Source organism: Lepidothrix coronata, unplaced genomic scaffold, assembly GCF_001604755.1.
Source record: "Lepidothrix coronata isolate B3197 unplaced genomic scaffold, Lepidothrix_coronata-1.0 Scaffold19, whole genome shotgun sequence".
Lineage (NCBI taxonomy): Eukaryota > Metazoa > Chordata > Aves > Passeriformes > Pipridae > Lepidothrix > Lepidothrix coronata.
In genome coordinates, this window is record NW_016690199.1 from 7,066,679 (window position 1) to 7,093,132 (window position 26,454).

The following is a 26,454-nucleotide window of genomic DNA, read 5'->3' on the forward strand; positions in this document are numbered from 1 at the left end:
AGACTGACATCACTATCAAAATAAGTTGTTCCAGTGCTCCTCTGCCCATTTATTTTCTTTTCCACATTGCTCCTTCCTCTGTATAAACTCAGTACAAGCACTCATACAGCTGTGTACCTAGATCAGATGAGGAAACTGAGGAAACGGGTTTTCTGTTTGCAGTAGTTGTTGTCTCCCAGCTGGGTTCTCCCTATGGCCACAATAACTCCCGTGCAGCTCCACGGCATGGGAGTAATCAGCTGGGAGTGAGACCTCTGCCTTCAGTGACAGTGCCAGGTAACATCAGTGAACCTGGAACCGTGGCCTTCAAAGGTCTTGCCTGAAACAAGTTCCTAACACAGAAACTGCCAGGAGCTCTTGCCATGAGCATAACTCTGTGCAGTGGAACGACACTGCACCAGCTGGGTACTTGGAAATATGTGATGTGGACCAGGAGGCAGGACCAAGGCAGTTTGTAGGTGAACACATTGGGCATGTCCTTCTCCCCCACTGCAAAGCTGGAGTTTCACTCTCTAGGTGTGCACTGTCATTATGTTCCCAGGGTCATGGTCACATGTGAAATTATGTACCCCAAAACCTAGATCTTACTCCCAAGTATTTTCAAATACAGCTCTAATCGAGAAATCACAATTGTGTGTTGTTAAGTAAAAGTCTGTCCTTCTGTAAGTATTTCATGTTTAAACAAAGATACCTTACTCAACAGGAAGAATGCATTGAAAATTCACTTTAATACATGTTTATTGGTGTCCTGCACTTTCAGTGTAGGAGGTTGGAGATGTAATAAAAAAGTTTCAAAATTTATTGATTCCATTTCATTTAAATCACTCTAAACAACCAGTGCTTTAGAGTTCAGAGAATTAACGTTTACTGTCCGTTTACAAGCAAAATTTTAATATTACCTTTTTTGAGTTCGCTTAGAACTCTTCTTTTAAAATTCTTCAGATACATTCCTCATAGTAAACAATACATTTTAATCTGTGTCACAATCAACATTGGTAAGGCCTTCTTAACCATTTTTATACCACCTCCACTGTTACTTCATTGCAAAACACAATCTTATTTCATACTATAAATACCCATCCATGCACAAAACACAGGGGCCAGAAGTTACACATTAATATTTCATGTAGGCTTCCAAGTCTTCCTTTACCCTCTGCAGGTTTATGGTACACTTAAAAAGATATCTTTAGACTTGGTCTACTTGGTCTTAAAATACAAATATACAATATCCATAAGCATAAAAAAGTAAAGCTAGATGGCCTTACCATTTGTTATGAACTGCTAAAATCTTATACATGTACAATATAGCAACATGCTGATTAATATACATATTAGTTAAATATACCAACCAATAATGGGGATGTGGCCAAGCTTTTTTGTTTTGTTTTCAAAAAGAAATTGTTCATATACAAATAAAAAATTTTTAATTTAAACTCATATGGACTACCTGAACCACACAGACATCTGTAAGCCCTACTGAGATATTCAGGTCAAACTGGGACAAAGCTTGCTGATTCATTTGAAAGGGAACACAACTCCTCACGGGTAATACCCACGGTGTGCTGTTCCCAAGAGAATGCAAATTTACCAGCATTCACATTTTCAGGTCTAGAACACTAATTTTTGCATCTTACATAGCAGTTTATATTTTTTTGTATCTATTCATCAGCCTCCATCAGAAACAGTTCAGTACCTTGACATTGTCATAGATTTTTCTAAATAAGTAGATATACAGTACAAAGTGTAGATAGTGAAACAAATAAGCACATATATACAGTCTTTGAAAGGCATTTTTGTGACCAGTTTAGCAGTGTTTATAGAAAACATTTAAGATAGTCACATTCTGCTGATACCACTGTATTGCAAACTGTCAAGCCACATTTCTTATATTAAACTTGTACTGCATTGTATATTGTACAACAGAGAACAATCATTCTTCAGGTGTGACACAATGAAAAAAAAAAAATCACTATACTGAGTAAGGTAACCAGCACAGGGCTTAATTTTCCTGAGGTTTGTAAGAATTTTTTAAACAAAAATCACAGTGACCAGGCTAAACTGCAAACATACTGTTAAGTTTTAAATATACAGTTTATACATAAGTTCTGTGCATGGTCGACTCAACTGTGTGTGTTCATGCTGACGTTTCCTTTAAATGACTCGCCACTGCATAATACTTGTATCTTTTCCGCCTGTGGAGATGAGATGGGTGTCTTCACAGAGAAAATCTACATTAGTTACATGACTACTGTGTCCACCGTACACATGGCTTGGAGCCTAGAAAACACCATATTAGTGAGAATATAAGTTGTCATCAAAACATCTCGTTATAACATTCATACAACAATGAAACCAAGGCATCACATCATTCTCTTACAGTATTTTAATATTAAATTAACTTTTAAATTTAATTGCTGTCTCAACCAACCTTAAAAAAAATCCCTTAGACATCTGAATATTCCCATTCTTCCTGTTTTGATATGGTTGGTGTTTCTTTTTTTGTACATAGGAAAGCCACAGTTAATGCAGTCGTGCAAATTAGCAAGAGTAAGTTTTTGGGAAATACCTTACCCTAAACTGTGAGCATGGATATGAGAAGAGATGTACTTTGCCAAAATCATCCCCTGTTGATAGCAGTTTTCTCCCATGTGACCGACAGACAGCGTTGATATCTGTTCCATCCGAACCTTCAGGCCACACACCTGAAACACAGAGGGACTAATTAAAGGGTTTTATAATGGAAATAAAATTGACAGTTTAAGCTTCTGTTGAAATATTAATAAAGGATTACTTGTTTAAAGAAAAGAAAAAAGAAAAAAAATATAAAAATAACTGCATCTGAGTCAGGATGTGTACTTCAGTACACCAGCAAAAGTCTAGATCCCAATAGGAAATCAAACACATAAAAAATACTTTATTTCTAGTCAGCAAAGTTCTTTTTACTCTGAAAAAAAGAATTCTGCTGAAGTACAGTCATGTGCCTGAGCCCGAAAGAACTTTCCTACTGTTATGTAGAAAAATAAGAGTTACTGCTTTTATTTTCCCTTCTGCTTATGTATGAGGTAACATACTTTCTTCATATTACTGTAGTCTAAAAAACATACACATGTATGATCCAAAGGACTTCATATTACTAAAAGTCTAAAACCTCTGAAATCAGATGCTATATAGTTTAAATTATTTATTAACAGGTCTCTTGAAAAGAAACTGAACCTACTTTAAAGTTTTTAAATGCTTTTGTTCTACTCTAAGTACTTCTCTTTCCTCATGTTCTCTACTCCTTGCTGTTCTTGCACAAAGTGGTGTTCTAAAATTAAACTGCAGGGTCATCAGCGCAAAGACCAAATCTGTGCACCACATCTTTAAGGCCTCTGAATACTTGCCTGCAATAAATTGTAATTGTACTAAAATCCATCCAGTTACTGAAATGTCAGGTTTTTGTATGCAGTACTGTGGACTGCTTTTTTTATGATTTTTGTAATTTATATTTCATCTAATCCCTACTTAACATAAACGATACCAAACTCTCAGAGACCCTGTCAACAGCACTATGAGGAGGTGATTCCATGTCTTTACAAGGAATTACAAATTGCTGTAAATAAAATACAAAGTGCTGATTTGTAGACTGCCCTTAACTTTCCTGATGTGTGTGGAAACATCTCTTTGCTAGTTCAGGGTTAGTAAAAAAGAGGCTCAAAGTAATGGAAAGTGCAAAGAAGAAACAACGATAATTGCTACTCATGGAATTATGAATATGCAGAACAAAGAGACACAGAAAAGCTGTTTTAAATATCTGCCTTGACAAAAAGGAGGCTGTATGAATATCAAATGCTAGCTGAAAAGACGTAGGAGTCTTCCCAAGAGGTCACTGTGACAAGCTGGAGATAACCCCTAAAGGCAGTGGTTGAAGAAACAAGATTGCCATTTTGGAATGGAGAAAGGAGGATAGCAGGGTTTTTCTTCAAAACTTTGTGCTCTTTCAAAATTTATCCCAGTGCCTCACTGCTAGTTTTTATGAATATGCAAATTGAATTCCCCTTGCTGAAAAATTAGTCTTTTTCTTTTCCCCATCCTCTGCAGACATGTAACGAGACAATTTCCTTTCTCTCACTTGAGGATTCATGCCATGCCTTTTTTCCTACTCTTCTCTAAAATTCATTCATTACATCTCTTCTCCCAGCACAATATTTTGATGAATAATTATTCTTTCTACTCAGGACGTTATCTGTTGGTCCAAAGTGCAAAAACCAGAAGCAGCCATTCCAGCGGTGACTGAAGCAGACACTGATAAATGGATGACTGCTTCACATTTTGCATGGCATCCTTTTCATTACACATCCCACTAATGCATCTTCCTCTCCTACAACAGCATAATGCTGTTGACTCATGTTCAGTGTGTATGCAAGAGTAATCTGATCTTTCTGTGCAGATCTACTCTCCTGTCTGCTCTCATCCGTTCTGTATTTGTACAACTGGGTTCTGCCATTCTTGTGTGGAACCTCCTATCTGGCTCTATTCAATTGCCTCCTTTTTTCATACCACTGCTCTGTTTCTCAAGACAACTTCCTAATCCTGCAGCTTCATGCCACCTACAAACTACACATGCTGGTTTATGATAGGCTATTAATAAATATATTCAAACAAACATAGTATTCCATTTACAGTGTTCTAGTCAGTTTTGAACCCAATCAGCTTGGTACAGCATCTTAGATTTCTTCTGTTCCTGTCCTTCACCTCAAACACCAATTTTTTTCAAAACTGGGCATGTGCAATGAACACTTGGTTGTGTACCCAGCAACACAGGGCTCTTGAAAGAGTATATAGATCATTAAGTGTTAAGTCTTTGCTCCTTCACATTTACATTTGTATTACACATTTGTATCACTAAAATATACTCCCTCAAACACACTTCTTTATATGCTGTTGATTTTCAGTTGAATCATCTCTAAACACTTCCAGGCTGACTAATCTGTTCCCATGCTCAAAGACAGGTGTTCAACAGACCAATGTTCATTCCCCCCCCCGCCATTGGTTATGCTGATCTGTGATTGCTGTGCAAAGTTTGTGATTTTTATGTGGTTCTACTAGAGTGAGAAAATACCCCTAGTTTCAGTCAGCCAGTATCTACTGAAAAATCAATATACTAGAAGCTTCACATCCTGGATGCTGTGATCCTTGCTTCTGTGTCCAGTGGGGAAATCCCAGAAAATATGTGAAGACTGTTCTAACTGGCTGCTATGAGGCCCCAAAGTACTGAACAGTAAGAGTGACTTCCAGTATTAACAGACTGGTTTCCAACTTCTAATTTATGAGCTTCTTCACTTTATTATTCTAGCCACTAACTTTGCACTTTATCCTTTACATATGGGCTCTGAAGGTAGATATATGACCTGCAGATACTGCATTCATGCTTCTCAAGTATTTCAGTACTTTGCCCATTCTCTGTGAGGTCCTGAAAATAAATACTAATGGTCTCAAGATTACATTAACCAGTTATTCTTACAGATACAACAAGGTTGCTCATCTGTTGCAAGGCATGGGGAAAACCCCTCTCAGGTGTGACCTGCCTCTCTCCTCTGACTCTCTGTGCACCAAAAGCAGCCCTATATTCTATTGGCACTATATTTTGCATGAATCCGAATCAAAAAGTGAGGAATACTCACATAAAGTGTTTAGTATCTCAGAGTACCTGAAACTGTGATGCAAAAACATTGTAGCTCTGTAACTATGTGTCAGGTGTACTCAAACCCCAGAAATATGTTAATAGTTCCATAAGGGCCTCTAACCCTTACATGGAAAATACATCATGCCAATATGCAGCCAATCTTCCAGGATTTCCTTTCACCAAATCTGCATACTGTAGTGACATGTAAGCACTGCTTGTCAGTCAAATGATAGAAAATTTGCATGTGTTTTCCCAGCATACTGCTACTGCCATACCATCTTTAGGTTCTGAAAACATGTCCTTTCTGGCTGCCTTCAAGCACATCACTGCATCTATTCTACTTGAAACATGGGTGCAAATCTTCCTTGCTAACCGCTTATACTCTTCTCTGAACTTTTACCATGGCTTCCTATTTTCTCTTGAGGACTCGAGAATTTGAAGCTTCTCGTACTCAGCTTTTGTAAAATATATCTAGTTCTGCACACACTGTGGAATAAGCACAAAGCTCTAGACTACGCTGGATCCTTCAAAACTGGCAGGAGACAAGTCTGATGAAAACAAACCATGCTGATTTTGTTATGTTTTCCTTCTTGAATTCCTTTCACCTGATTTAATTGCTACAGATTCTATCAAAATACATGATAAATTCTTAATGAGGGAGATTGTCATCCATTTTGTGCTTGCACAGTAACCAAAGCAAATGAAACCATTTCTGGTAAGGGGATTTCACCCAGTAACTGTCTAAATACACGACAATTCCACAGAACTGGTACTTTAAATTAAAAATTATGAGAAGCTGTTCTAGTGTGACAGAAAGGGCAGTGTGTGATTTCTTCCTTGTCTCCCACTTATGTTGTAATTTAATATTTGTACTTGAAGCTAGCAAGAATATCAAACGAGCGTCTTTCTGGATTGAAATAAGAAGACAGATTGTAATAAAAATGGCATAACAGAAGTTCTCTATTTTTCCCTGAATTATGAATAGTCATGTTTCATAAGCAAAAGTTGGCAATCCAAGTGTTTGTTAATAAGAAGAATGGTAAGAGCTTGTAAGAGGCTTACAATACTTACCAAAAACATGGAATCCTAAAGTACAGGTGTAAGTGGCCCATTCTATATCTCTAGTTGTTTCAACACTCACAACTTGTTTACAAGCAGAGGGGATCCCTACAAAAGAAAAAAACCCCACATGATTTTTCATTCTCAAATTTTATAGATTTTTGATTGCACCAGATGAATTAAAACATATGGTCGATCTTGGCAGTTATACAGTCTCATTTAAATTTTAAATCTGTGTCAGACTGCCTGAACTTTGCACAAAAGGACTAAATATAATTCTTACTCACAGTATAAGATTTCATAGTCTCCTGAATTAGACACAAGATATTGTGAATTAACAGACCAATCCAGATGAGTAATAAAGCTGGAATGACCCTACAAAGAGAAAAAATATTGTATTAGCTGCACCAACAGTATGTCTCAATGTGACAGTATTAATATAGTGCTACAAAACACACTTAAGGTGTTAATACTGAACCATGAGAAAAAGGTTACTTACTGAACATTTGCCAATTCTAGTGTACTTTCTTCCATTTTCACTTACACCATATATATAAATACAGTTGTCATGGGAACCTATTGCCAAGAAGTTTCCATCTATAAACACAAAAGTGAACTGCAATTATTCCTGTAAGAAAGAACTCAGGCTAATTTTTAAAAGTTTGTATGTCACAGAAAGAGGAACTGTTCTTAAAGGCCTTGATACTGAAAAATGAAAAAAAATGGAATTCTGTTTTTTCTTTTTCAGTTGCATATTGGTGCATCTTTCAAGACTACAAACCAGCAAATTTATGCAGCAAATATTTACTGCTAAAAACACATGACACTTCCGGAGGCAGCTACAGTCCATTTAGGGATAACCTGATTGCAACAACCTGAGGAGTTAAATATTTTCTTTTTTTTTTTTTTCCACACAGAGAAACCACAGTGAACATGTCAGGCAGGGAGGGAGGGGAAAGAAAACTGGAGCTTACGACACCGCCCATCCAGTGTTGCCAATGTTTCATGGCATATTAATTTTCAACTTCAGTATGGCAAGCAGGGAAATATTTTAAAACAAACCAGCCCCTAATTTAATTTAATAAAAAAATTCAATGCCTTTATTTTTATCCAGTAAATAAATGCTCTCAAACCTGGTGAGTAACGCATTACAGACAGCTGTTCGTTTCCATCTGTGTGTACAGTGACCAAGTCTTTTGTTTCTGTGTCAAACACAAACCACCTGTTGTAAATACAGAAAGAGGCCAATAAATCATTCCATAAGGAATTTAAATCTACTGTAATCTTGACCAACTTTTCTTCTGTCAAAATAGCATAAGTTTTACACTAAGAAAAGAACAACAGCAACTGCTACTCAGTTTGGTCTATTTTTACTTTAACACAAGGACAGTTTCCTTCCTATCGTTTTTAACCAAAACAAGAAAATGAGCAAGCATTGACCTGATATCAATCTTCAGATTTTAGTGTGTTTTACTGTGTGTCACGCATTAGAATAAAGTAAGCATTGCCTATAATGACCCTTTTCTTTTAATGACCCTCTTCTATGCTATGCTGACATTTAAATGGATGCCTATATTAAATCCTAGAGCAAAAGAAAACACAAGCAAGAATCAGGACCATTCTCTTCTGATAGATGAATTAGATTTATTTATTAATTTATTTTAAAGTGAAATTTTAATTACTTTTTTTTGTTAATTTAATTAATTTTTAATTTAAAAAATTAATTTGTGGAAACATGTAGAAAGGACAAAGATAAAATTTGCATTTCAATACTTGCATCAGATTACTAACGACAAAGAAAATATTCCTCTCAAAGCTTCTCCTTTTGATTTTCTTTTTTTGGTAAATAAAGTAAATTCAGTAACAAAAGTAAATCCTTTATTTAGGATTGATATATAATCTGAGATAATCTTGGCTCATAACCTACAAGCTTCCTGTATGTTCTCAGTTAAGTGGAACTGTTTTCAACATCAACAGCCAAGTCTGCCCTCAAGTGACACTACAGGAGAGGAGGAAGTTTGGCAAAGGCACTCCCTCCTATGACAGACAACCATGGACAAACCCAGTGTCTGCCACTGACCCACTAAATAACCAAGGGCTCAACCTGCCATGTAAAATGGAGATACTAAACTTTGCCTCAGTTTTCTCTGTCTTGTTTGCACCTCACAGTCTTCACACAGAACTCAATATGCATTTTTACACCATGGCTAGTGCAGTGGAACATTCATCGAATTTTTGGTTGCCACTGCATTAAGGATCACAAACCATTTGCTACATTTTCCAGCACACAAAATTTTTCAATGTGATTTCCTCCACGCTGCCCTAAAGGCCTCAGAGAAAACCTCTACCCACATCTGCAGAATTAACTCACAATCTCAGATTCCTCCTTCAGCCTCTCCTTTGCCCTGATGGACACAAAGATTTAACATTCAGGTCACTGGTATGGTGACAGTACCTCCCACACATGGTCCCTCTGCCAAGCTAGACTTCCTGCCCTCTCCAAATCTACCTCCTCCCACTGACCTTAGATTGTCACCCTCCCAGGGCAGAAAACATCTCTTTGCTCATGCAACACTCAGCAAACACAGGGTTTGTTGGCATTAAGGCAATATAAATAAATTTCACTCTGGAATTGACTAGAAATCAATAGGGAATGAAGATACGTCATGCATACATCTGCATAACAAGAACACGAACTTGGACGTGAGCTGGAAAAATCAGCATTAGTTGGTGCCCAGGGTGCAGCTCTGCACATCTTACCTTCCAGTCAGCGTCCCTACTGCAACGACAGATGCTGAAGGATGAAAACCTGAAGACTGTGCTGGATCCTAAAATGTTTCAGAAAGAAGCACACTTTTTTACCAGTCCAAGTTATCAAGTTATAACAAAAACACAATTCAATTATCTGCCCCAGGAACAATCTCTTGTTGATATTTTGGGATTGGTTTTTCTCTTTTTTTTCAATATAAACTTGAGGGGAAAAGAAGTATTTTTAACTAATTGAAATATTATCCAATAAATTTTTTTCCCTCTATACAAGGCCACTTTTTTCTTTTCTTCACTATCTAAAAATAACTTGGCAAGTGGTTTCATAACAATAACATCAGCAGTGGCAGCTTCCCAACAAATCACAAACAAGTAAGAGATAAAAATAACTTCTTAAACTAGAGCTGACCTAGGAATTAAGTATCAAAACTGAAGTTTACCTACGGTCTAAAAGGACAAGCAAGCACCCTGTTCAACAAAGGTACGTGGCGTTTTGCATGGAGGGGTAAAGCATAACTTCTGTGTACACCAGCACCTTTTTCCAACACCTGCTGAGTTGCAGTTTAGTGGGAGATTATGGCAGAAACTGGGTTTCTTATTTTTATATGCAATTTCAAAACATTTTACTTTGTTTAGTGCATTATTGTGGAGACAGGTAGAATTCTGGTGTTTTTCTTGCAATTTAAACATATGCCTAAAAACCAAGGTAAGCGTTTTCTTTCTAATACTTGTTCAGTTAAGAATCAGCTTCAGAACTCTTCAGATTATAGCAGAAAATACCAAAGTAATTTTAAAATGTAAGCAAAAACCCCCAATCTAGTGACAAATCTCACAGAAATGCTTACAGGCTTGATCTTCTGTATTTTAAAACAGTATCACATCATAGCTATTTTAGTAAACTTGTTGACATTTTTAGTAATTGGTAATTACTATCCCTAAAGGCTAGGTGTAAAGGATATTCTCATTAATTTTAATCAAGTGACTAATTTAAAAGACTTTACTAGCTCTAAAGAAATTCCAGAGAAATGTTGAGATCCAGGATTCCTAAACGTGTGTTCTAAAATATCATAGTATTCCAGAAAGGATAATTTTCAAATTATATTTTCAAAGTATAATTTTATAGTAATGCTAAAATATTCTACTGAATAAATCAGAGGTTCAAACAGTGAATTTAATCTGAGCAGTAACTTGTACTCATAGCTACATTAAAAGGCTTTTACACAGATCTCTTGACAAAAATAGGTTAACAAGAAACAATTTATTTTTCAAGATAATCTAGATCAGTGATCTGTGAAACAGTCTGAGACATTTCAAAGAGATAATAAGGAGATTATTGTAAAAACTGACAACAGGAATCACGTCTTAATGAATTGGTATGTACTTGGAGGGGAAAAGAAATAAACCTATCTCTTGTTTAATACTCCCACTGCTGTTGCCATCAATCTTTTCAAAATAATCAAGGTAAACAAAGCTGTTTCTTAAACGTTTCAATAACGACAGTTTCTTAGAGAGTCTTATACTTGCAAAACTGCAGCTAAATATTAATTGAAGCTCACTGTAAATCATAATCAGCTAAATTCCTGCTCTGTTTTTCAGAGGAAAATTATGTCCTTTTTGGAGTTGATGATTGCTTAAGTAACTTTATTTCAGAGGTAGCAGCTCATCTGATTAATAGATTTGCTCCTGATCCCCATATTGTACTTATCTCCACTAATGATGTTTCACTATCCTCCCACACTTCTAAATGCTCTTGTCTTTACACTGCAAGAGAGCAAAGTGCCAAATTTTGCACTTTTCTTCATGACTATAGGCCCTCCTCAGTATATCCTTCCTGTAATGAGAAACATATTAGAAGTACTAACTTATTCTCTCAGTATTTTTGAAAGTGTATACAAATATACAAAAACACACACCCTTACACTAAGCACAGGATCACATTAGTACCTGCAATTAAATTACGTGATGACTTTTTCCAACAAAAAAGAAATGTATTAGAAAAGCATAAAAAATGGTAGCTATGATTTTACCCTCCACTTCGGGTTATTTATAAATCAGACTTGCACAAAATCAGTTGTGCACCATAATCAAATTAATTTCAAACAAAACCCAAACAAACAACCATCCTGAAGATCAGGAAGGTTTACATAAAAGTTATCAGTTGTGTCATTGTTAGTCATTCTGAATTGCACGTGAAGGATTTCTGCAATCCAGTGTGTTCATACTCCACACTGTACAGATACAGTACACTGCTATTGCTGCATTTCAAAACTAAAAAAGACACAGATTTATCTTTTTTTTAGAGAGACTACCAAGACAGATGCAGGAAAATTTGGTTTATAACTTGCTCACTGATTTTTAAAAATATATTTTATTGTTAAAGTTTGTAGCATAAATGTGCTGCTATTTATTTGATTTATCATCTTGGTGACAGTTCAAGAGATTTGCAAGCACATTCAGATTTTGGTGCATCTCAGGGTTCGATCATTCTCCTGAGGCCCACCTATCTAGAGTATCTCAAAAGACTGAAGGGGAGAGAGCTTATTTTTAAACCCAAATCATATTAACATATCTTAAACTCTAAAATTATCAGGAAATAGGAAAATGCAATCATCTGCCTGCTTCTCAGGCCACATACTTAGCATTATTGATGTCTTTTTTTTTTTTTAATTAAAAGAAATACCTATATTTTTCTTTATTTTAATTTCTGAGACTAGTGGGCAATCTATCTTTATAACTGAGACACTGAACTGTGAAAATATGGCTCCATCTCTGGGGCAGTGGAACTGTTGTTTTGTTCTCTCCAATCAATTTGGAAGTCAAGAAAAATATGAACATATGACCTTGGTTACACAGAATAAATTCCAACTTCCACATTCACCAAGAAAGTATGATTTAACAAGAGCGTACGACTGGAGAAGGATACCTTGAGGGACAACCTGGCAAAAGCAATTCTGTTAAGAATTCAACCTGATGCAAGAACGTACACTTATTGCAGGTGTGTTGTATTCAAGAAGTCTGATCAATACTAGCTTTAAGTTAAACTGTTATGTAGGCCTGAAAATGAAAAGCCTTTTTATAAAAAAAGTTGTATAATAAAGTTTTTCAAAACTTCATGTAAACCAGAAGGGATTATTTACTATATGACAAAGAAAAAACTTTAGTCAGCAACGTGAGGATTGTCTCTAAGTTACTAGCTACAGTTTGATTTGCAAACCTGGGTATTTGGTACATATCTACACCAGGTGCTGTTTTCTTTTCCTTGTAGTAACTTTTGAACTTTTCCACTGTACAGAGGGCAGATAAAAAGATTCAGAAATAACTTGGTTATTATGATCAGTACATGTACCTCCAAAAAAACACGCTCACACATCTATTAAGAAAATGTAAAGAGAAGAATGTTTGAAAGAAGGAGATAGTGGCATCTCAGAGAGATAAAAGCACTGTCTCTAGAAGATAAGCAAATCCTTCTTATGGATAAACAATTAGAAGACTGATCAGGTGTCCAAAAAATGTACTCTAAAAATCAGTTCCTGGTGATGTATACAGTAAGCAAGATCACTTGTCACCACAAAGTCATCAGGAGTTTGCAGATGCACAGAGTGCCTAAGTACAGTTCAAAACTGAGCCTCCACTCGGGACTCCTGCAGTACCTAAACACCAAGTTTCACACCAGAGATAGAAAGGGAAATTCCAAACATTTGTTTATTTGTGAACCAGACGTATAAAAATGCTAATAAATTACAGGAAATAACGATACCCTCAAAACATTCTTTTCTTTCTTTATTCCGACTATCATGCTCAAGATAGGGGTAGTAGTACTAATCCTGACAGAATTACTTTTAAACGATAAATATTGCCCAGATTTATATTTGTGGCTCTCTTCCTAGTAAAAAAAATATAAATGTCAACACCACTGTACACTTTTATATAATATAGCACATAGATTCATATAGCCTAGGGTTTTAAATTCTTGTTTTTAAGAGTTTTACATCCAATTTCAAAAAGAAGATAGTTTTAATCAATAATGTCAAGAAAAACCAGAATTACTATACTACATATAGAGAAGAATTACAGAATTTCTATAACAGGAGAGCTGTGTTCAATAAATTTATACCTCTATAATCTTGTCCCAGATAGGATGATGGGTGGTAGCATCCCAGAGAGTAATGTGTTTGTCATGTCCACATGTGAAGAACTGGGGTTTAGAGGAATGGACTGCAAGTCCCCAGAGCTCATCAGTGTGACCCTAGACAAGCAAAAATGTTTCTTGACAAGAAGGACAGACCATCAAAACTAAACATGTTAAAACACTATTAAAATGACCAAATTATATATTAAAGCATTAAAAAAAAAAGTTAGTTCTAGATAGATACATATTTATAATGTTATTTATTGCCAAAGGCACTGTAATAATAAATCAATAGATGCACATTTATGAAACTTAACTTTTAGAAATATCTTTACTGCTATTACACACCTAGAAATGCTCTTGTAAGGCAACCCAGCTTACCTGGGTAATTGGGAAAAAATCTCCTGATAGTGTGCCCTGTAGGACGAAGTTTCTAGTGGTTCCTATTAATACAACGTCTCCTTTTCCCTCTGCTACTGTTCTTATTGGACCAAACTGCTCTGGAATCTGTGGTCATAACAGACAAAAGGACAAGTAAGTCAGACAATCTGTCAAGTGTTGCTAATTTTAAAGACACATGGCCTAGCAAATGTGTTTTAATAAATGTTGCGCAGAGAAGGAATCAAATAGATGAATATATGTGCCTGATTTGCAAAACTTTAAAACAACTTGCATCAGCTCAGTAACTGTTTTTATAACACTACAAGACAAGACATCCTTATCTACAGAACACTCCATTTGTACAGATAAACCAAGTATTTCAACAAACAGAAAAGGTTCCTTCATGCTGTGTTAACTTAATCCTACTTAATTGCAGCTCTGATATCAGACTAAGCATTTCTACTCAGAGCACTTTCTCGGAATGAATGTTTCTTTAATTGCAGCCTGGGTTCTGAAAGAGTCAGTGCAAATCTCCGATATACTGTTCAAGGTAAGGCGTAAAATAACAAGGAATACCAGAGTATGAACAAAGAAGAGAAAAAGAAGGACACCAGAGTTATTAACAGCACAACAAGCACACCTTGTACTGTGTTAAAAAGTTAATTACAAAAATTCACATGCCATTCCAGTTGCATATATATTTGCAACATTTAATATTATGTAGTAGAGTTGAAACCTTTCCTCAGTTTTATATGCTGATTGGTCTCACACTCAGTATGTAAACAATCACGTAGTTTTGTCCAAACAAATTCTGCTTTTAAGTTCCTACATAGTAATTGGATTAATTTCCAGATTTTTTTAATTATATACAAAAGTCAACAACATCAACCAAGAAATTAATGAAAAACTCTGAGTACTAAAACCCCCCCAAAATCATCATATCATTTTGGGAAAGAGGAAAGCACAAAAATATTTTAATACTGTAATACTCTGAAGTTAAAAATTACCTTAAATTATTAATTGCAAAGAAAGGAAGAAACAATATGAAAAGATATGAATACAAGATTCGTTTTCCACTTACAACAGAACTTTAAAAGGAAATATTATGTTAATGAATAGTCAATCACAAGAATGACCTGACGGCTCAAATGATATTGCATTTTAACACTGGTTTGCATTCCCTCAGAATACATACCCATAAGAAAAAAAAAATGATTAAAAAAAAGCTATGTTTAGAAAACAGCTAGAATTTCATTTTGAGTAGCAGAGTAATTTCAAGATAGGCAACATCACCTCGGTTTTGTGAATTTTCTGGTAATTTCCATTCCAAGATATCAGCTTTCGGTCTTTTCCACCTCCTGATACCAACGTGCCATCTCGCAGCATACACAGCGCAAATATCCCACCCTCATGTGCCCCTTGAACTGCATGGCTTATTCTGTTGGTACCTGGGCAGAAGGAGAAAAGACATTACTACTGAAATAACTGGCTTAATAGCTCGTTCCCCCCTAGGTTTTTTGCTCTATTTCTTTACTACCTTTCAAGAATTATACCTAAAGAATGGTAAAAGTGCTGGATGAAAACACAAACGCACAGAAGAGGCTGAATTAGTACATCTTAGGATATATTCCCCCGTCTCAAAAATGAAAAGGATACATACTCACTCAGTCTAGCTCAAAGTAAAATAGGTTCATTTAAACCTTTCATGGGAGTTTAAGCCAAATTATTTGACATCACATTTGATGTAGTAGCACTATATACCTTATCAACAAAGAAATCATAACCCAGTCACTCGTCATCCTGCAAGGACATTCCACAGCCTCCAGACACTGAACTTGGACTAAAATCTAACTAAGCTACAGATCTTGGTACATCTGGCAGAATGTCCTGAATCACCCTCCAAAAGACCTTGTACTTCTTTATTGGTGAACTTGGCTTGTTCAAGTACTTTCTTAGACTCAAAACAGCCTCAGAACCAACTACATTAGATTAAGTATCTCTAATTTGATGAAGCATTATTATTATGAAGTACAGAGAGATGATTATTACTATTACTATTGCTATTACTGAAATGTGCACCTTGCATCAAAGCTTGGCTAACCTGATGTATAGCACAAGTGAGGGGCTGATAGAAGCTAGGATGAAACAACTGCCTTTTCCTTTATGAATCCCATTTGCTTTCACCCACATCTGTGGATATAATGTGTCAGGTACAATTGATGTCTACTAGGAGAAGCTTTTGCTGAGGGTACTCTGACCTGGTAGAAGCAGCCCTCACTTGAACATAGAGCTCTGAGTCAAAAGTAATGAAGACACAGAAAGTACACTGTACTACGAGAGAAAAACAAGAACAACATTTTTGCCCAACCCAAAAGAGCTGGCAGAAGGTGAGGAGAACTTGAGCACACTAAGAATTCCCTTTCATTCCTGGGAGAAAGGGCAGAAGAGGCTCCTTGCAGTCTACCGGTATGACGGCAAACTGGCCCCTGAGCGGTGCAATGACTCTGCCGTGCCAGCAGCTGCCACTATCTCCCTTGTCTCTTGGCAGTCCAAAATAACAGCAAAGAACAGGGAGATGGAACTATGCAATGTCTAAAATGAAGGAAAAGTGTTTTGCGTCTTGCTTTAAATTACCATAGGAAAAGGGAAGGGGAAATAAAAGAGAAGCCGACTTACAAACACCATATCCGCCCCTTTCCTCAAAAGCAGTGTAGTGGTCAAAAGCACAAGGAGAGAACTGGCTAAAAGTCCTTGGATGAAAAAAAAGACTGCAAAAACAGCTCAGTAAGGCTCAACTGTGTAACTGATTCACTGGGTTGTCTTCGGGGTCTTATACTCTTTGAATATCTTGGGAGAAAGCACTGAGTAAATAAGAAGCAGCTGTCAATTATCTCCCTTCTTTCTTTACTAATAAAGCCTCCTTCAAGGGATTCTCCTTATTCCTATGCATGGCATATCATGCACTAAGCAAACGTTTAGGATGTTGCTGCTGTTTGCCCTCCGGCAGGCACTGCCTTCTACTACCTAAAAAAAAAAAAGTCTCTTCTTACTAGAAAGTGCTTTTTTAAGAGGTTCTTCCTATCCATCTGTTCTTTCGAAATAAAGCTGAGGAATTCAATTAGATCTGAATATATTTAACTTGACTTCCTAGGAAAACAAATAGAGCTATTTGTTGTCTTTTTAAAAGTGTATGTCAATAGGCATAATTTCTGCAAACAGTAGAATGACAGTATAGGAGACTGGAGATCATCAGTTACATTAATAATGTTTCTTTCTATCACATTCATTAGGAAAAGAATTTTTCCTGCTATTTCTTACATCAGTAAAATGCTGGCATAGCTCTGTGATTCAGTATTTAACCATAGGGAACACATTCTATAGAATTTTTTGCTCTAGCAGTTAGGTACTGATGTTCTTTAGGTTCTTGTAGAAAAGAATTCAGGCACAATCTGCTGGATTAGTCTTAGGAAAGAATTCAAGATAAAACAAAATTTATTCTTCTTAAAACGAACCTCTACACTCCTGTAAAATTTCACAGTGTTTAATATTAAGATTGAAGTTAATTGTGAAGTTTTCTCTTACCTTTCCCCCATACCAAAATGTTTCCACTTGAGTCTCCTGTAATAGTATCACCATTTTCAGAAAAGGTCACACACAGGACAAACTTTGGCTTCTCTTGTTTCTGCGTGGTTATGAAAAATATACACTCACAGCAACACACAACCCATTCATTTTAACTGTATGCATTTGAGTAATTTAGTTTAGTCTTATACAGCTCTATTATTACTTGAATATGTACACAGGAGTTAAACACATTCCTATGGTCTAAACAGTTAATCTGTGCAAGGGCAAAAAATGCAACAGTGAAGGTTGGTGGCCCAATCCCACAATCTTTAACTGCAAGCTGGGGCCAGAGTGAGAAGGCCTGTCAACATTTAACACAAGACCAGGAATGCTCTGAGATAAACCAAATCCCCCAACTACCACATAATCCCAAATACTTTAAGTATTTAGAAATGGACTAAGATGCAAACAAGCTTTATTATTATAATTTTTAACTCCAAAGTTTCTAGGAGAAAAAAAATATCACTAAAGAGTTTGGCTATAGTGTAAGATTTATGGAATCATCTTGTGAAAGAGTCTCAGGGTTCAGTAATGGAAATGTTGCTTTGAGACCCTGCATTCAAGATAGTGATAGCAACAAAACAATGAAATGTATAAGGGAACAAAAAATTCAGTAGTAGCATCTAAGGATATTATTTGCATTCCTTGTTGACAACTTGTGTGTATGACCTCTTCCTCCCTCAAACTAAGAACTATTCTCAACTAGGGCCACCACACTTCTCTGTCTGCAACAACCACCAAGAGTAACAGAGCTAAAACAGAGGGACAAATTTACCCAAGCAGCTTAAGAGTTAAAAATGCATGGAAAAATAAAATGTAACAGAATTTAAATGCATCATCTCAGCATCTCCTCCTGATTTCACACAAAGTATATTAACTGAGATTGCAAAAAAGTTGTTTTGGCTCTGCTTGTGAGCCATGACTCCACAAGCAGCTACCTAAGCCCTACTGGAGTTACATAAACATCCCTCATTTGTGCATGCAGCTGCTGTAGACCTTAGTCTGTATTTAAGAACAAAACCAAATCAAATCTTGAAATAAAAATTATATTTTCCAAATAGTGGTTAGCTCGATCTGTATTTGAATTACACATATGTATGTATTTGAGCAGAACAGAGGAAAAGGGAAGAAGACTGATATGCACATTTTATGGGGTTTTGCAAATCTTTCCTTTAACAAAATAATAAAAAAACCCTCCAGCATATATCACTCTCTCTGTTTCTGCTTTTGTTTTTGTTTGTTTGTTGGTTTGGTTTGGTCTTTTGTTTTGGTTTTGGTTTTTTCTGGTTTGTTTTTGTTTGGGTTTTTTGTTTGTTTTTTTTGGTGTTTTTCTGTTTGTTTGTTTGTTTGTTCTTTTTGTTTGGATTTTTAACCTGAGGTAATCACAGAGGTTTTAAGGCAATTTTATTTTGTGGGGAGAGGGGGTGTGGTGGGAGCGTGGAGGTGTGTACTACAAAGAATATAGGAAAAAGAATAACAGCATGATAATTTCATTAGAACACTCGAATGTGGAGGTTTTACCATAACATGAATGCCACCTGAGCTTCTGCAAAATTTCAAGTTTAATAATGATCAGTTGTTTTGATTTACTCAAACCTTACTGACCCTTAACCTGTATGACTGTAACATTACTATAAACATAAAATTAGGGAAATGTTTTATTTTACCTCAAATAATCCTTGCTTTTTAATAAGGGAATTCCCTTCTAGTGTCCAAAAATAAAGGTGTGATTTTCCGCAAGTAACTATTATATTTGTATCAGTAGGGTGAAAATCTGCAGCAAATACAGCCTCATTAGAGCACTTGGAAGGAAAAAGAAAAACATTGTATCAAAATCTAAAATTCAAAGAAAACAAAACTATTACATGGTTCTCTAGTTAGATAAACTGATACTTCTGATTTAAGAAAAATTCTGAACTATTAATTTACTGACATAGTCTGGAATGCTTTGGTAGAACACTTTGAAGTCAAAATATTTCATGACTTTATAAGTTAGGATCCAAATTTATCCTTCAAAATCACGTCAGATAATGAAAAGTTCTACACAAAAGATTAGTTTAAGACATTTGTTTCTGCACTTATTATTACATTCTATGCTATTATTATTGCTGCCTAGAATTTTCAAATCAATTTTAGAATTACAATAACAGCAAAATTAAAACAAGACAAACTATTAGGATAGTCTCAGGGAGAAAATATTCCCTTTCTTCATTTTCTTTGTCTTTTATAAAGCAAAAACGTTAAAAAGGCACATGAAGTTAAATACAGAAAGACATTTTATGACAAGAAATCCAGATCTACATACAAGCAAGTAGTACAAAATATCTTATTGCAACACCTTGACATCTGCCAGCTTTTCTTCTTTCTGCCAGTCCCACACAGAAAGCACATGGTCATTTGAATCATCCACGGAGCACAGGCTACTTCCTCCATTCTGAAGCAAAACATGGAAAATATTAATGCACCACCCAACCAACATGAGGACCATATAAATGCAAATTCAAAATAAATGCTTCTGTGTAAGTGGAAATATTTATACATATTTACACTTTACCTGTTATACCTTTAGTTATCCATAGATCTCCATAAAATATAATATTTTATAGAATAATTGAAAAACAGGGCTAAGAAAGGGATCTAGAAAAGGGGCTCTTGCAAACTGCAGACAAATGGCAGGAATGAGGTCTCTACAAACATACAGTAGTAGAAATTCCAAAGGAAAACTATACATTATTATCTAGTTCATTAAGAAAGCTTTTCCTGATAATCATACTGAGTTTCTTTCTTTGCAATTTAAAACAATTATTTCTTCTCAGATCTATATGGACACAGGGAAAAATTTACTTTTCATACTGGTAAAATGGATGAAAATCAGGGAACGTAGTAAGAAATTAGAAAACAACTTATTTCTGACAGGTGTCTTTTTTATAGTTATGCCTTCTATCACTCTTTCTGATCTTAATTACCCTAATTCCTTCATTCTTTCTTCATGTATCATATTTCCTAGACCTTCACTTGTTGGCACCCATTTTTCTGATGTGTGAACCCAGAAGCTGGATGAAGAACTCCAGCCAAGATCCTGCCTGAATGAGGGGCTGACCAACATCTGTCTCAGTAGTGATGGGAACTGCTGTGTAATCATCAGATTTTTTTTTCAGTACCTATGTGGAAGGAACTTTTTGAACCATTTTTCACTATTTCTTTGGTGTTCTTCCTAGCTGAGTGTACAATGGAACAAACCATCAAGGAATGTCCAACTGCTTTCCAACCCAGGATTTTTTGTATCCTGTTGCTCCTTACATTAGTTTTGACTGCAGATGAGCTCGCAGGAACAGATCGAGCAGATCAAACACTCCTCCATCTGCCACCCACAGCACAGCTGCTTATTGCTGCTGCTTGAGCTGAGCCACCCCAAAGGTTTGGGCTATCATAGAGAGAGCCTCTTTGGGGAACAGATCAATTTTGTGGGGAAAAGAAAAGCCAAGAAAACTCTGCTTCATTTTTTTTATATATGAGATTGTTTGGTTGTCCCCTGATGAATCAGGCCCGCCATACATATCTCAGACACAGCTACAAAAATAGCTGTGCCAAGGCAACTCAAGAGGTGGGACAGAGACAGGACTGAAGGAAGCAGTACTGCTACAAAATGGGAAGGGATGCTCAGAGCAAGCCAAGCTGTGAGAGAAATTACAGCATAAAGCAAACACATTAAACATCTGCTTTCTCCCGGCATATGCTAATAGCAATCTTCTGTTATTAAACACCTCTATCCCTCCAGGGAGGTATTTACAGAGCATTTGCTCACTATTCCTTTTTATTTATCCTTCAAAAGGTGATCTTGAACTGCGTTAGCTTTCACCTTTGCATTCCCAACCAGTTCTCCCAACTCACTTCTCTCTTTTATACTTTCTATAAAACATTGTCATCAATGGATTTCAAGTGTTTGTGGAAACTTTCACTGACATACATTTTGCCAAGGGAATACACCATTTAGTCCTCTCTTATTTAAAAATGGTCTCGAGAAAACCAGACACCACCACATACACTGCTTACTCTGTGGTATACAGAGAGCTTTGAGACTTGCACGTGTCAGGTCTCAAACTCATGTTTTTATATGGGACTTGAATGCTGCCTGTATCAGCATATGTTTTAATTTTTTACCTCTCTGATAGATTAGAATTCTAAGGATGGTGCCAAGAGGCCAACAACAGGATTCTACTTTACAATCCTTTATCCATGTGCCTTTGTTGTTTTCAAGTAAAATGTTTTGCTTCTCCCATGGGAGCTTCCATTTTTTAAAGGTCTTTAATCAATCCTTTTTGGGCACAGCAAGGTGGTAAAAAGATGCAGAGAAAGTGCCTTTCTCATGTGGGAAGAAACAGAATAAGATGATTCAAGACAATTAAGGATACTGAAATTTTAAGTACACAAGTATTTCTGTAACTGCTTGCCCACGAAGAAATTAATTGCAGTTTATTTTAAGCACAAGATAGATCTCTGAGACTGCTGAGATATTGCTAACTTTAATAGCAACGTAAGCTGTTGGAAAAAATGGGTTGCAAACCTTCCTTCTCTAGAGAGGAACCAGAAAGTAAAGACAGGAAGTTTGTTTTGGTCAAGGAAGCTAAATTTGAAAGACTTCAAAGACCTTTCCAGCAAAGAGTCTTCATATGACCATTCATTTACTTACAGATTTAGAAAAAGCAATGCAAGTGACAGCTCGGTCAAAAAACCCCATTCCGATGACATGCAGCGTATTCAGAGTTACAGAATCCCAGACACGCACGTGTGGTGGTAATTGCTATAAAAGACACATAAAAAAAATCATCTGAAACAATGATGGCAAAAACTCATCAGGGTTTTAAAAAAATGAGAATGCGTCTGAAAAAAACCCAAAATATTTTATCAAAATTTAAGGTATGAAAATTATCAGAACTTCTCTAGAGTCACCCGTGTAAGCACAGATACACTACAAACAGTTTGTTGATTACTGTATCTAGGACCAATCTCTGGGACTGGCTGTCCAGAGTGTACAGCACATCAGGTCTCACTGATCTCAGTTTGTTCACTGAAGTTAATGGCCACTGAGATATTCTTCATGAAGTGAAAATTATTGATGACTTTGTGATGTGAGACTTTCTGACAGGCCCAGGAACAGTTTAAACTGTACCAACTGAGATAATTCTGGTAAGTGTCAAAGAGCAAGTGCAAAAAGAAGCTTAAAAATTTCTAAAATGTAATTAATTTCAACGTCATAAAAATGGCTGGGGAAAAGAATTGTATCTTCAGACTCTTCTTTGCAACCGTAATCAAAATGAGATTGGTTTTTGTAAATAAAATTCCAGGCGTACATGCTGGCCCAAGATCAACTCCCTGTGAAAGCTCCGTGGTGTTCCCTCCCTCCCTCCCTCCCTCCCTCGTTTCCCTCGGCCTTTGGCTCCGGGAGCAGGTTCGGCGGCAGCGCTGCCTCCCATATCCACCAGGGGGCGGCCCCGGGAAGCACTTGCTGATGGAGTTTAAACTTAAACACAGCGAGGAGTTCAACGCAGAACCATCAACCTTCAACCTCTGCAGGAAAACAAGGGCCATGCTTTATTTCCCTTATTTTCCCATCCATTTGAACGGAAATGAATAGGCTTTATTACCATATCAGAAAAAAAAGCGACAACCATCAGTCTTTCTTGCTCATAAGTAGCAAAACTGTCCTTCAACATAAGTATATATATTAAAAAAAAAAAAATCAAGGCCACAACAGTACTTCAGTTATATAAATGGCTTTGATGTAAGTTTACCTATATAGCACATTCCTCTCAAGCATAGCCATCAGACCTTTAAATTTTATTTCACAAACACAATGGTAATTGTATTTATGAAGTTAAAAAATAAACACCAGAGACTTCTCTGATACACAGTAAAAATTATTAGTTTATGTTACTCAGCTAAGTTACCTTTACATAAACTTTATATTGCATAACTGGGATTTTGTTTTCCTCATTGTCCTCATTTTGACTGGGATAGAGTTAATTTTTTTTGTAGTAGCTGGTAGAGAGCTATGTTTGGGATTCAGTATGAGAATAATGTTGATAACAGAGTTTTAGTTGTTGCTGAGCAGTGCTTACCCTAAGTCAAGGACTTTTCAGTTTCCCATGCTCTGCCAGTGAGGAGCTGCACAAGAAGCTGGGAGGGAGCACGGCCAGGACAGCTGATCCAAACTGGCCAAAGGGATATTCCACACCACAGAACATCATACCCAGAATATAAACTGGAGGTGTTGGCTGGGAAGGGCCAATCACTGCTGGGGGACAGCAGGTGATGAGCAACTGTATCACACCCCACTTATTTTTCTTGGGTGTTATTTCTCTTGTTTTGTTGTCTTTATTATTGTCATTATTATTTTATTACAATATAACAGTAATCATTATCATCATCATCTGTTCTTATTTCAAACCACAGGATTTACACTTTTTCCAATCCTCCTCCCCATCCCAACAGAGGGTGGGATAGGTTGGGTGAGTGGTTGTGTTGTACTTAATTGCTAGATGGGGTTAAATCACAACACTCAGTTAGCATATTGATAATCTGGTTTTTATCCTAAAATTCTTTGTTGGCATCTACCAAAAATTTTCAATAGTTTGGTTGTGACAACAGCTGCATACTCTGCTGAGTAACTTTGTCCTCATGGTTTTCCTGCCTCTGCTTGTTCCCATTCTTTCTCACTTTTCTTAGCTCTTTGGAGCAATGTTCATCCTACTCTGTTCAAATAAATTCCTAGCCTAAAGCTAAGGATAGCTTATGATAACACAGGTAATAACAAAGAGAAAAATATTCTTGCTTAGATGATGGCAAAAGCAAGAGTTTATTTTTTTCAGCAAACAACTCAAAGCCATTCTTATTTGCAGTTTGGTTTGGTAGCTGTGATCAGAAATTAAGTTGTATTCTGTACAATTTTATCTCCTCCTTTTCTCCACATCCATCTGCCCTCTCAGGTCTCCTTTGTAGCTTTATCCCTCCATACCTCTCGGAGACCAGCTCCAAGTTTACCTTCAGTCTAAGTCATGGGAGAAGAAACCACTGACCAATCTTGATAATGGAACTGGGTGACTGTGATAGAGTGCAATAGGCACTCTAAAATTAAGTTTTGCTTCTGTTCAGTTTGAAAATGTAAGACCAATTTAACTGCAACATGAAAAGAATATAGTATGTATCTTCTTATTAACATATTCTTATAAAATATACGCAACTATACATCAGCAAAGTGGTCACTCACTTTCCCATCCTTGGATGTCCCTGCAACTTGACCTGTTGCTATAGTGATCCTATCAGGATGAACAGCCAGGCTAAAAAAGAAAAGAAGGAGAGGCCAAACTTAAAGCCATTTACTATCTAGTTCATCAAACTATTACTTGAGCTTGTAATAAATAGCCCTGTTTTAGTCATATAAAGCACACAGCATACATGTAAACTTCTTAAAAATATAAAAACTGTTAAAGCAATTGTCATTCTCTTGTATTCAAAAAACTCTTCTTCCCTTATGAACAAGGCAGCAATTTGCTTAAGTCCTAATACCTCAAAACATGTATCAAACAAGCCCCAGGATTCACCTTCCCTAGATTTAAATGAGTGCAGTGTGTAAGGAGTTTTCAGTTTGAGCTACTTATAGAACTTCAGCTGTTTCAAACAGTGGTTGCAGAGATCTGGTCAGTCCCATAAATGCTGTCTAGTGACAGTCCTCCAGAGAAAACAGTTGTATCCAGTCAAACAATGCTCTCAGACTGTATGACCAGATAATCAGTGACTTTTACAGGGAGATACCAACTTCCTCTAATGCTTTTCAAAAGGTAAAAAAAGTCCTTTAGTAAGAAAGGATACAGAAATTGGGAATTTTGATTCAAAAATTAAAAATGAGGTTCTAAAAACTATGATCAATGTTAATTAATGCCTCTAAGAAAAAGCAACCTAAAATTTTTCATAAAGCCTGGAGTACAGTCTATTTTTGCCCTAAAATCCTCTAAATTATTTTTACATTGCAGCTGCTTTGCATGCAGTTCTAGAGGCCAAGTACCCTACAAAATGAACTGTGGCAATAATTCATCTTTAAATGAAGAAAGGTATCCTCTTTCAAATAAAACTGAAAGCTTTGAAATATCTAAAGAGACAGAAAATTTGAAAGAAAGAAATGAGATGGAACAGGTCCAAGGTAAAAATCTCCTTGGAAAACAACCAGATGATACTAACAATTCAATTCATGAAACATGCTCACAATTCAAGCAAATTCAGTTGTCAGGTCTATTTCTGACTTTGAGGGAAAACAGGTGTTTCATAATGCCTCATCTGAAGAAAGGATGCCAAACTCATTTCATACATTTGGGCCCATCAGATAATCCAGGTGCTCTTTTTCAGCTACACTCTGCAAACAGACTGATATCATCAAGATAAACCATATGTTTATTCTGATTTCAATCTAATGAAAGTGATATTTGCTGATATCTAGTATCCTCTAAGCTTCAACACAGTTAAATCGCTTTGAAGCCCAATCATGCATGGCAGCAGACAAACCAGGACTGGTTTACAGGCTATCTGCCATGGCATAGGCATTCCTGAAGACTAACAGGAAGACCAGAGGTGAGATTACAACTGTTTTGTTGGTTAGATTGAACCTAAAGATCCTCTACCTGGCACTCAGTCTCTTGTGAAGGGCAGTAATTCAATTCTGTGTAAAAAAGGGAAAGGAGCAGATTCTGAGGAAGTTAAAGTTCAATCATCCTAAAAGAAGAGTAATGAAAATGAGTGTATCTATCCCAAATAATGTTTTAGGAAGAAAACAAGAATG

General features: G+C 36.3%; 1 protein-coding gene across 13 annotated transcripts in view; it reads right to left on the minus strand.

The window, feature by feature from the left end:
* Positions 1-711: 711 nt before the first annotated feature.
* The window catches only part of EML1 (echinoderm microtubule associated protein like 1), a 125,104-nt gene continuing 99,361 nt past the window's right edge, over positions 712-26,454 (minus strand). For all 13 annotated transcript variants that reach the window (XM_017807580.1, XM_017807577.1, XM_017807576.1 and 10 more), the window contains 15 exons: positions 24,892-24,961; positions 22,315-22,425; positions 19,963-20,058; positions 19,292-19,426; positions 17,583-17,682; positions 15,294-15,448; positions 14,001-14,126; positions 13,605-13,736; positions 9,485-9,552; positions 7,858-7,946; positions 7,224-7,321; positions 7,012-7,099; positions 6,737-6,832; positions 2,572-2,702; positions 712-2,277 (listed from right to left, as the gene is read on the minus strand). In XM_017807580.1, coding sequence (XP_017663069.1) covers positions 2,152-2,277; positions 2,572-2,702; positions 6,737-6,832; positions 7,012-7,099; positions 7,224-7,321; positions 7,858-7,946; positions 9,485-9,552; positions 13,605-13,736; positions 14,001-14,126; positions 15,294-15,448; positions 17,583-17,682; positions 19,292-19,426; positions 19,963-20,058; positions 22,315-22,425; positions 24,892-24,961 — 1,621 coding nt within the window. In that variant the 3' untranslated portion in view covers positions 712-2,151. The remainder of the gene's footprint in view (positions 2,278-2,571; positions 2,703-6,736; positions 6,833-7,011; positions 7,100-7,223; positions 7,322-7,857; positions 7,947-9,484; positions 9,553-13,604; positions 13,737-14,000; positions 14,127-15,293; positions 15,449-17,582; positions 17,683-19,291; positions 19,427-19,962; positions 20,059-22,314; positions 22,426-24,891; positions 24,962-26,454) is intronic.